This window comes from Drosophila suzukii, chromosome 3, assembly GCF_043229965.1.
Source record: "Drosophila suzukii chromosome 3, CBGP_Dsuzu_IsoJpt1.0, whole genome shotgun sequence".
Classification (NCBI taxonomy): Eukaryota; Metazoa; Arthropoda; class Insecta; order Diptera; family Drosophilidae; genus Drosophila; species Drosophila suzukii.
In genome coordinates this window covers 149125-160734 of record NC_092082.1, presented here as the reverse complement: position 1 = coordinate 160734, position 11610 = coordinate 149125, and the positions used below count along the sequence as shown (strand labels likewise).

Here is an 11610-nt window from a genome sequence, read left to right as displayed (position 1 = left end):
AGTAGTACGAATAAGGATTAAAAAATCCGAAAATTTAAATCAAGTTAAGAATGAAAAAAAAGTTACATCACCATCTTTATATCTTCGTTTATATCTTCATTTTATTATACGTTTTTGTGCATTTTTACCATTTGCCCCTCTAACCTAACTGGCCACAGCCACATCCACGTCATGCTCGTCCTTGTCAATGCTTAGCTCGAGGACAGTGTCCTCCTCCAAAGACATGGCTTTGGAGTCCTCCGTGGAGACGGAGTGGAACTTGGGCTCGCCGCGGACTCCGTCGAACTTTGTGGGACTGCTGTTGTTGAGGTCGTCGTCCTCGTCGCTGACTTCCATTATGCCATTGTCGTCCAGGTCAGGCTCCGAGCGGGCATCACTCTCGCTGGAAGACGACGAGGAGGAGGAGGAAGACGATGAGGATGAGCTATTGTCCTGGTCCAGCTGCTGTTCCAGCTCGTGAATCGTGTACATAAGCAGCGTGAAGTCGTTGCGGCGCTTTTGAAACTTGCGCTCCATCTTGAGCTTCTTCTGCACCAGGTCATCGATCTCCCTCCTGATAGTCTCAATCTGCTTCTGGGTGCCGTTACGGTCCGGCTGATCTTGGATGAGCGATGCCAGCAGGTCGTATTCCATCTTGTTCTTGCGAATCTGCTTGGCGGTGACCAGTTCCTTTTTGCTGGCCTCGATCTCCTCCTTCGCCAGAACGATGCTCTGCTCGTGCTGCTCCACCAGCTTGGTGTAGTTTTCCCGCTCGGCGCCAATCATCTGCAGCGTCTGGACGTTCTTCATCGCGGTGAGCTTGCACTGGGCGAACTGGGCCATCAGGCGGTCGTACATGATGGGGCTACGTTTGGAAGAAAGGGACATTTTCACGTACAATACAAAAACACCCCGCATTTTCGGATCACTCATACTTGGTCTCTGGCGAATCGTTCTTGGCGTTGGCCCACTTTAAAAACTGCTTCAGCAGCACGACTATCCTCCGATCCTCTCCAGTGCCGTCCCCGTCGATCAGCAGGCGCTGCTTTATAATTTCCTCTGGGAGATCATTTTAAATTTCTGTTCCCAAATGCGAAAATAAACAAAAACATCTTACCGTCGTTCATATCCACAAATTTTTTGCCGGATCGGAGTGTGGCCGAACCTGCAGCTGCTCCGGCATACCACACAGTACGGTCCTACTGCAGTAGTAGTGGGTTGCATCCCTGGACACACATCACTTTAATTTCGAGAAAGTAGTCAATTTGTCTGGCACTTTTTATATCCCCACCGAGAGCACGGTGCATCGCCAAAAACCTTCAGGCCATAACAACCAGGTGCTCACCCTTACAGAATGTCGGAATCGTCAAGCGTCGACGTGGAGGCAGACAGGATGCGGGATGAGGACAGAGGCTCCTCCGATCCTTCCGCCCACGACTGGAGCAAGATTGAGGCTCTCCGACAGCGATCCCAACGCCTTACCGCCCGTCTCCAGCAGAAGCAGAGGGAGATGGAAATGGAGTGCAGTGCAGTCATCCAATGCTCGGCGACAGTCACCCGTGACGTGAAGATCGTCAATCCGCAACCACCACACAGGCGCTTACAAGAGACAGTGCCAGGTCCTAACCACGCCCATTCTGCACCCTCCAACAGCCGCCAGACCATTCCTAATGCTGTTCCAGGATCAATGGCGTTAGCTATGTCCCTACCCTACCACCTAACACTGCCTTCCTACCCGGTGACCATGCCGACCCAGCAATCGCTGCCATTCATGCAGTTTATGTCCAACCACAATGCGCCACAGCAGCCAATGGTGAAGAGGAAGTCAAAGCGGGCGCTCCGAAATGAGGTGGAGGCCCTTCAGGAGATGGTCAAACATCTCTCGCACGTCTCCCCGGAAGTTAACGCGTACGCCGGCCAGCTGATACGCCAAAGCGATGTCTTATCCCACCTGGAGTGGAGTCAGGACAGGGTGCAACAGGCGCCTCTTCGTCAACAACCTCAGCGCATCGTAGGCGGGAGCGAAATGGTCCGGCGACAACTGCCTCAACCAGGTGAAAGCCGGCAGCGCCACGAGTCGGAAATCTCGAGCACGAGCAGCAATAGCAATCCTGCCCAGCAACAGACGAAGCAGGGACGTCGGCAGCGCAACCGCAAGAAAAGCGAGGGCTCTGGCAATAACAAGATGCAGTCCCTGAAAACCGAGCTTGAGGCGATGCGGTCGTACATAAACAAGATAGTCCAACATCACGTGGGTATGGACCACCAGCTGCCGCAAGAACTGATCTTTAAGGGCAACTTTTCCGATCTGGAAGCGCATGCACAGCGGCTGGCTGCGGCGGGCTATGGACGCATCGTGGAAGATGAAATCCGGGTGAATCGCAAAAACAACAGGCAGGCCTTTATCACAATGTCTACAGACCGCGAAGCCCTCGAACGGGATGGCATCGTGCTCCTACCTGTAGCTCGCCGCTATGCCTTTGAGGGTGACAAAGTGCGTGCCTTCGTTCTTAATGCGGGTGCCCAGTGCAGTTCAAAACCTGCCGAACCTACCTCTGGAGAAATCACTGGCGGAAAGATCTCTTTATCACTGGGTAAGTTACTCGGAAAAGTTTCCACAATGTCGAATGATACTATTTTTGCCTAGCGGACGATGAGGAGCTTTCGGATGAAGATGATTCTCAGGACTCGGAAGCCGATGGCGATAATGTGGTTGTCATATCGTCGGATAACTGCCCAAAGGCGTTCGTCATAGCCATCACCAAGCAAACTGAGCTTCGCCAGATCGTCGGAACGATATCGTTCACGAACCCAACCAAGCTTTGTGATGACCAACTCTTCTATAAGTTCCGGCCATACGACTTGCGAGTGCCTATGGTCTACGTACCGAAGGAAGCCTGTGTCGCTCATATTGGGAACACGCAGCAAGGGGAGGTCTCGGGCCTATTATACCTGGCCCATATACTTGAGACTGATTGTAATGGACACTGCATTGCCGAGCTAATTCAGCCAGTGGGTCGCGTTGGTAATCTGGAGGACGAGCTAAAGGCAATTCTTTTTCATAATGGTCTTCGCGATATAAAGCCGTTTGAGCAGCGATTCAACGAAATGTATTCACAGCCGCCACCGCAGATAAGCAAGGACGATCTGCGTCAGCGAAAGGACTTGAGGAAGATGTGCATATTTACAATAGACCCAATAACTGCTCGTGATTTGGATGATGCCGTTTCTATTGAGAAGCTTGGCGACAACAAATATGAGGTTGGCGTTCATATTTCTGACGTGTCGCACTACCTGCTGGAGGACACCGAGCTAGATAATATCGTTAAGGAGCGTTCGACTTCTATTTACTTAGCCAATGAAGTAATCCATATGCTGCCTCAGACTCTGTGCATGCGCTGTTCGCTGCTGCCCGGAGAGGATAAGTTCGCTTTCTCCGTCTTCTGGAAGATGAACGGGCAAGGAAAAATGCTGCAGGAGAAGCCCGAATTTTGCCGCACTGTCATTAACTCTTGTTCCCAATTTGCCTACGAACACGCCCAAAAGATCATAGACAACCCAAAAGAGCGGTTCAACGAGAACGATTTTCCTACCATCCTGAATGGATTTCATCCCGATGAAATTACAGAGAGGGTCTTGTGGCTTCACGGGATTGCGAGCAGCCTGCGTAAATCACGTTTCGAGAATGGCGCACTCACTATAAACAATGCTAAACTGCGCTTCGTCCTCGACCCGATCAGCGGTGAGCCTTTGTCATTCGAAGTGGAGAAACAACAGGAGGCTAACCGCCTGATTGAGGAGTTCATGCTACTGGCGAACCAGTCAGTGGCCCGCTTTATTCACGATTCCTTTCCGGAGATTGCAGTACTGCGCAACCACCCGCCGCCACTGACTAAGTCCCTAAAGGCGCTGCGGGAAAAGCTGCAGGTACTAGGATTCGAACTGGATTACAGCTCGTCCAAGGCTCTTCAGGAGAGCATGGTGCGGCTGTGCAACGAGGCCCCCAATCCTGTCGCTATGAACGCCTGTCTTAGTCAGCTTCTGATGAAGCCAATGGCAAGGGCAACGTAAGTGTTTTGTTTTACACGGAATTCCCCTTGTCACATTCTCCTCCGATCTCTTCAGGTATTTTTGCAGCGAGGGAAAATCGGAACCGGCCGACCTATGGCACTACGCCTTGTCTATTCCTATCTACACCCACTTCACCAGTCCGATCCGTCGGTATCCTGACATAATGGTACACCGGTAACTGGCATTTACTTTTGGGTTTAGCTTCTAGTATTGACAGTCTTCCTTCATTTCAGCCTTTTGGCGGCCGCACTTAAATATTGCACACCGCCTGGACGAACGCCAGACGAATTACACGCGCTTACGAAACTAGCTAATGAGCGAAAGTACAATGCAAAAATGGCCGGAGACGACTCCGGCAACTTGTACTTCAAGCGCTACGTACGCAATAAGCAAGGCGTCTATATGAAGGCCGTTGTCATAGAAATATTCCAGCACATGATGAATGTGGTAACCCTGGAGTCTGGCCACGTTATAAGCATTAACTACAAGATGCAAACGGTCCTAGTGGACACGCACAGCGCACCCAACTACATTATGATTGCCGAGCGAAACATGAAGCAGGCGCCACGCAAGCTGCAGCTCCTCTCCTTAGTGCCCATTCGTCTAATCGTTTGGGAAAATAAGCTGACTGGTTTCCTATCGATAGGGGACCAACAAATTCAGTTGCCAAACGAACAGCACTGCGGATCTGGTTCACCTGGAAGAAGCAAGGCAAAGCAACAGCAGCAGCAAGTGCAGCTAAACAATCAGAGGCAACGACAACAGCAACATCTGCAGCATCAGCAGCGGATTTTTGCTATGAGGCAAAATAGCCTATAACTTTACATAGAGATCGGGCCTCAGCTTTATTTCAGAGATTGCAACTTGTTTATAACACCTAAAACTGCTCAAAACACACTCACTTGAAGAACATTGTGGGTCCGAGCTCTGCTTGGCGAAATTTGACTCTGTGATGCTTACTATTTCGATATACATTTGTATTTCCCAAATAGATCTGTATAAATGTATGTAGTATGTACATTAAGTTATAAAATCAAAGCAAAATTAAGAGATTTCCAAACAATAAAACTAAGACGACCAACAGGAACTGCATTATGGTGAACATTCTATTAATTTTACATTTACGGGAAATATATTTTCTGCTTTTGCGAGTGCTCACAACTAGTTAAAGTAGAGTTTGAAAGTGTGTTGGGGGCAATCGTGATATCCGCAACAAAAGATTTTTAGGAAACTCAGATCAAAAGATTTGCAAGAGTTGCAAAAGCACTGGAAAAGAGTTGAGTTGCGGGTTTTGTATTACTTTATTTTGAATAACTTATTTTGAATGAACTAAAAATTATAAATGTCAGCGAATAAATAGAAGTTGTGACAAAACCTATTTTAATAGCATTATTAATCTAACAAATAAAATCCACTACCGTCTATGGGGCAAAAGGTAGAATTAAAAAAACCAATTTTAACAACATTTCCAAATCAAAACGGTAGTCAGATTTAACTTGCAGGGAATACAACAGAATTCACCAATGTTGACCAAATGCGACTGGATATATTTACTTGAACCCTGTTAAACAGTGACCATGATTTAAAATACAGGTTTTATGTCGATTCTTGAATTTACAAACAGTTCCTTTGTACACTTATATGCGTAAGATGGGGGAGGGAGGCGTACCTAAAATTCATGAAGTATCAATCGCAATAATCGGGTCGGGCGCTGCCCTATAAAAAGCCGTCATCAGGTTTTTGAAGCCTCAGAAGTGACTTGTTTCTTAGGCAAAGCGGAAGCAGCAGGCTCTTTGGAAATGGTTCGGATCGGATTAGTTGGTAGGTTGTGTGGTCCTGAAAATGGCTATATCAGCTTAAGATCCCTTTTCAGGTATTGTGATCCTATTGATTGGGATGGCAGTGTGCTATCCCCAATTCGACAACGGGAACCCTTGGTTGCGTCCCCAGCAACCAAAGCAGCCTCTATTATTTCCAGACGGAGGAGGCAGCACCACGACCACCACCCCTCGTCCAACCACCCAGTCCCCGCGTTTCTATGCCTGCCTCCAGTCTTGCCCGGCGACCAGCGAGTACAATCCAATTTGTGGCAGTGATAGCGTAAACTACTACAACGAAAACAAATTCAACTGCGCCATAAACTGCGGCTTAAGTGAGAAATTCGACAAAATTTCAATCCCATTTCCTATAGTAAAACTATATCTTCCTTCTTTACAGATATCCAGCAGTTGCATAGGGGAATTTGTTAGACCTATTCTAAATTCGAGATCATCGCGAGCATCTAGCAGCTGTTTTACATATGTATATATTACATTTCTCAATCCTACGTCTGATCGATGACATCAGAGAGCAAGCACAAATAAACATACAATATACATACGATCTTTTTTACGGCAAATGACCCCGACACAATCTAAATCTCAAGCTCCCAGACAGTCGCAATCGGATTGTATGCCTGTTTGCCTCTTGTTATTGCTATAGAATCTGAAAGTTGTTACTCCAAGAATAATGTCCTACTTTTTTAGTAAGTCTTTCATATAAAGCCTAGCCAATAAGTACGTAAGTGTATGTTCATACCCTATGGTCATCGCCTTCGCAGCTCTTCTGGTTTTCCTCTGCCCTGTCTTGTTGTTCGGTGCTCCATGGGAAAACCCGAATCCAAAGTCTCAGGTTGAGTACATCACCAACGACAAAAGTGTGGGAGTTGCAAACGTCATTCCCAATATCGTTCCCATCACTCGTCCCCCGGTCGTGACGCAAACCGCACCTCCTCCGCCGGCAAATTCCAAGAACTTCGCATATAATCCGATTACTCAGAGCTGGACCAGGATTTTACCGGGCGATCCCCTGCCCAGTGAGGAAACTCTTGTGTGGAACCAGAGCAACGACAAATGGCTCACTCGCTAAACATCCCAACATTCGATTGCGATTCCTTTCTGATTGTGTTTTAATTGTTAATAGGAATAAAACTAACTCGGAACAGGATTTAGCGATGGTGACGGTTATGACTTAAGGCCACCGACTGACCCCGTTGGCGCAGGCGGCATAATTCGTCGGCACTGTAGTTTAGCTTGCGAGTTGCGTTCTCCGAGAAGCGCTCAAATTTGGCCACCAGTTCACCCAGCTCCGCCTTGATGGCCTGTACTTCAGCTTGCATGGCGCTTAGGACATTCGCCTGGTTCTTCAGCTGGACCGTTCCCTCCTGCTCCTGGCGCAACTGCTGAGGCACATTCGTGGCTGATCGGGGACGCAGAAGCTCGTGCATGTGGAAGATATTCTGCGGCGTCTTTTTCGGGGTCGTCACGGCCGGTTCTGGCTGGAGCGAATCCCTCTGAAGCGGGTCCTGCTGACGCTGCAAGCTCCTGCTGAAAAAGTTGTAGTTGTTCTCAAACTGGCGCCGTCGGAGACTCTGGTTTCTGTCGCGCCGTTCGGCCACCAGTTTATAGACGTTTAACTTGATGTCCTCGGGTAGCTGATTGTCGCGGGGGTCGTTGGGCCGGATAGTAAACTGTAGTTTGTCCCGGGAAGTGCGCAGAAGAGCACTCCGTTTACACAGTTGAATCAGGTTAGTGGGGGCACTGCGCAGCAGCCGCGAAAAGAAGAGGCTCTCGAGTCGCGACACCAGCTCCGCTTGCCGAACCAGTCGGTCAAGGGTGGCGCTTACTTGCAGGCCTTGGATGTCGCTGACGGCCAATCCGACCATCAGATTAGTTAGGATCACTGTAACGAGCAGCACGAAGGACAGAAATATAATGTGAGCGGTGACCGGAAACTTGACGGCGTAATTTCCATAAAATATGTCCTCAAATTCCAGCTCGCCGGACATCATGGTGATGGACTTCAAGAAAGTCCACGTAATGTTCTCAAATGCGGGATAATCGTTGAACAGAACGGCAAAGCTGAGACCAAAAGCCACCAATAGGCATATGTAGGCCAGCAAAAACTTCGCGAAGTTCACGGCGACTAAATAGATACATATGAGCGTTTTATTAATAGTTTTTCATCACACCTACATATGCGTTTACAAACCTTTTGTGAACATTTGAACGTATACACCAAATATGGGGAATCGCCCCACCAACATCATGAGCTCCACCCAGACCAGCAAAATCACAACAGCTGCCACGTGATGCTGCCAAACTGGTACCGCTGTCAAATCGTTAGTCCGGACAGTCTCTGGGGAAACACATAACAGCACTCCACAGCCGATGGTCCATTGCAGCCAGTTCTCCCAGTACTTTGCATAGCCGCGCAGGCCGTGGGCCATTTGGAACACCTCCTTGCCCAGCAGAATGAGGTTTAGAATAATAACCAGGTATCCAATGGTGCAAACGTAGCCCGGTGCCACGCACAACTCCCCCTCCTTACAACAACGGACGTATACCCGTATAACGTATAATGTGAAGAGTAGCACAAAGAGCGTGTGGTAAGCCAGGCTCATGAGAAAGAACTTACGGATGCGGCGCCACTTTAGAAAGAGGAAAGTCTCGCAAAGCGGGTGCATGAGGATGCGCTTCTGTCCTACTTCTATTAGGGAGAGTAACAGCTCCGTTTCACCACGCTCCATTGATGAACTGGGTACCAGGAGCTTAAAGTCTAGCTTTATCTGACAGTCAACGTCGCCGATTTCCTGGTCGTTTGCCTTTATCGAACTGTCCAGCTTTTGCATAAGCTTGGGTATTATCTCGGGAGTCCTTCGAACTATAAATGAAAGGGCTGAGACACGTCCATCGGTCCTGGCGGTGATATCTGCTCCATGTTCTGAGGATGCATAGACAAGTAATTCAATCAGGTATCGCAACTATAAAGATTTCTTACCTATGAACGTGTACACACAGCTGCTAAATTCATTAAGGGCTGCAATGTGAAGCGGTGTATATCCATAGTTATCTGCCTGAAAATATAGACATGATTTTTAGGGGCACATATATGACTCTTGTTTTTATACTCTATTAAATACCGGTTTTAAGACCAGGTATTCGTTTTAGGCATATATTTGCTCATTTTTCATGGAACATTATAACGACCATGCCAAGCGCTCTCCTGAGGCTTTTTCATGGTTTTACTTTTAATAAACCTTCAATGTTGTTGAATTTTCAAATTCGTAATGTACTTTTAGTGGTGTATTTATAAGTAAGGAAAAGGGCAATTGTTGTTATGACATAGTGCATCTATTTTCAGAATGATTTTAAAATGTTAAATGTTTAAATGTTATTCAAACCGCTGTAGGTATTAATAAATAAAAATTTTGGTTTTTAAATGACGCTTCCAATTTTAATAATAAGGTTGCCGCCTACCTTGTTTACATCCGCTCCCGCCTTCAGCAGGGCATTGCAGCAGTCCAGGCATCTCGATTGCTTTACGATGGCCGCATGCAGTGACGTTCTGCCGTCACGATAGACGGCGTTCACATCTGCTCCATACGATATGAGAAGGTCCACAGTTCCGACCGACTGCGAAAGGCAGGCAAGGTGCAAGGGCGTCTGGTGACTGGCGTTCCGGCAATCCACCTCAGCCCCATGTTCCAGGAGCAGACGAGCACATTCCACGTAGTCGTTCTCGGCAGCTGCAATTCAAGAGAACCTTAAGCGATCATTTGGCTTTTTAAGGGACAAAATCAAACACTTTTCAACTATTTTCAAAAATATTCTCGTTAGATTTTTCTTGTCAAACTAAATAAAGTGTTGCAATTTATTTTAAATAATCAAATGCTAACAAAAATAACTTGTTATTAGTTAAGTTTAAAAGATTTTTAGTTTCAAAACTTTTAACGTTATCTTTAAAAAAAAAGTTTGTGAGATCAAAACTTTTTTAATTCGTACTGGAAACAAACAAAACCCATTCTGAGAACTCTATACCTGGTGGTATGCACCTCCAACTGATTTAACTTATTTAGCTTAACCGCTGTACCGCCTATATAATCGTAGCTTACCCAAGTGTAAAGCCGTGACCTTTCCCTCTCCGAACTGAGATCGCACGTCGGCGTTGTGGCTAAGAAGCAGCTGGACACATTTAGCAAATCCCGCTGAGCTTGCGGTGTGGAGTGGCGTCTCCGTGTATACTTGGGGGGTATTCGGGTCGGCTCCGTATTTTAGCAGGATCTCAACGCAGTCTACTGCGTTGACGTCGATGGCGTAATGCAGGGCGGAACGCTTCTCAATGCCGATGTTAATGTTTGCCTTTCGCCGCAGTAGCAGGAGGATGCACTCCACACTCTTGGAGCTATGGTAAAAAAGCTTAATTAGAACCATGTGTGGTTAGCTTCGCAGTGCTGTGCACAGATGTGGAACAGATTTTTCGCTCGGCCTCTTACCTGGCCGCGCAGTGGAGCGACGTCACCTCCTTTTTTGCATCCCAGCGATTCGGGTCGGCGCCGTAGTCGAGCAGAACTTTGGCTATAAGAGCGTTGGCGCGGCAGCAGGCGAAGTGCAGTGGTGTTCGTCCCCGGCTGTCCGCCACGTTGGGGTCCACATTATAGTGCTTTAGCAGAAAACTTATATTTTCCACACTCCCAAAAGCCGAGCAGCATATCAGGGCCAGGTTGCACTCGCCAGAGTCGGTGATTAGCTCTGAGGGAGTCGCAAAACATAATGTCGGAAACAGAAGGAGCCTAGCGAAAGTACTCACCCAGGAAGCAGCCAGATCGGACCATTTCCAGGACTTGCTGGCCGCCCGGAGCCGCGGTCAGAGTTTCCTCAATCTCCTCGAAATCCCAGAGGACTTGATTCTGCTGTTGGCGCGCGAAGATCTCATGCGCCTCGTCGCTGAAGACACCAGCACTGTTTGCCTCGCTAGAGATGCTCCGCCTATCCAGAAGCAGGTCCACGTCCGCCGCCTGATCACTTTCCGAGTTCCACTTCAGGTCGTTCTCCTGTCAAGGCCAACAAAGGAATTAGCGGAGGGCTAGCAGTGGGACTCGCTAGTCGCTTCACTTACAATAATCGAAAAGCGCACGTTCTCCATCTTCACGACGCCACTTCTGTCTACGGCTATTTGTTTACACTCAATGGGGCCCAAGCAATAATAAACTTTGTGGTGCGTCCGAGTCTGTTCGGCTGGCTCCGGCTGTCGATCGATTCCTCCGCCCCCTTGAAGGGGTTGATTACCTACCCGCAGAGATGGGTGGTGATCGTCAATAACTCATGGCACGCCAATAATTAATCCCTGGCCAATCTGTGTGGATACTCGGAATCTGTTCTACCCGTAATTAGTGTGATATTGCGGCACTCGCGTGACTTGTTTATTTGGATATTGTGCTGGAAATTCTGGATGTGTTGTACATAGTTTCTTCGCACCGCTGGCAGTGTGTGCCAATTTCTCACGTTCACAGTTCCCCCACCGCTTTCCTTTCCTGATGCCACTGATCTTCCACCGGATTGCGTTATTGCGTCCACGATCAGCCAAGTTCCACGGCAAACTAAACCGATCGCTTTGGCTCTCGGCCTCCAGTGCCAACACCTCGCACTTGTCCATTGCACTCCGTCCGGATGAGCTCTCGTGTGCGGGTGAGATGAGTGGCCAATAAGTGTGAATGGAGCCAGAACACTTTCGCCTGACTTT

General features: G+C 48.1%; 5 protein-coding genes across 5 annotated transcripts; 3 read left to right on the top strand and 2 right to left on the bottom strand.

Moving 5' to 3' along the window:
- Positions 1–75: 75 nt before the first annotated feature.
- Positions 76–1177, bottom strand: thoc7 (THO complex 7). The gene is given in 4 exon segments (XM_017078659.4): positions 76–844; positions 915–1038; positions 1097–1123; positions 1126–1177. Coding segments are annotated over 4 exon segments (888 nt in total). The 5' UTR covers positions 1163–1177; the 3' UTR covers positions 76–144.
- Positions 1178–1186: 9 nt separating this feature from the next.
- Dis3l2 (Dis3 like 3'-5' exoribonuclease 2) lies at positions 1187–5137 on the top strand. Its single transcript, XM_017078657.4, has 4 exons — positions 1187–2573; positions 2627–4046; positions 4105–4224; positions 4284–5137. The coding sequence occupies exons 1-4, from the start codon at positions 1334–1336 to the stop codon at positions 4867–4869; spliced, it is 3366 nt and encodes a 1121-aa protein (XP_016934146.3). The 5' UTR covers positions 1187–1333; the 3' UTR covers positions 4870–5137.
- A 589-nt stretch (positions 5138–5726) lies between these two features.
- On the top strand, positions 5727–6429 carry Kaz1-ORFB. The gene is made up of 3 exons (XM_017078660.4): positions 5727–5871; positions 5924–6202; positions 6268–6429. Exons 1-3 carry the CDS (start codon positions 5850–5852, stop codon positions 6297–6299), a joined length of 333 nt encoding a protein of 110 aa, XP_016934149.1. The 5' UTR covers positions 5727–5849; the 3' UTR covers positions 6300–6429.
- Positions 6430–6431: 2 nt separating this feature from the next.
- LOC108013051 (uncharacterized) lies at positions 6432–7035 on the top strand. The gene is made up of 2 exons (XM_017078661.3): positions 6432–6574; positions 6650–7035. The coding sequence occupies exons 1-2, from the start codon at positions 6559–6561 to the stop codon at positions 6955–6957; spliced, it is 324 nt and encodes a 107-aa protein (XP_016934150.1). The 5' UTR covers positions 6432–6558; the 3' UTR covers positions 6958–7035.
- On the bottom strand, positions 6650–11590 carry pyx (transient receptor potential channel pyrexia). The gene is made up of 8 exons (XM_017078658.4): positions 10987–11590; positions 10678–10921; positions 10364–10619; positions 9983–10272; positions 9348–9616; positions 8869–8944; positions 8080–8811; positions 6650–8013 (listed from the first exon to the last, which is right to left on the bottom strand). The coding sequence occupies exons 1-8, from the start codon at positions 11011–11013 to the stop codon at positions 7037–7039; spliced, it is 2871 nt and encodes a 956-aa protein (XP_016934147.3). The 5' UTR covers positions 11014–11590; the 3' UTR covers positions 6650–7036.
- Positions 11591–11610: the final 20 nt, after the last annotated feature.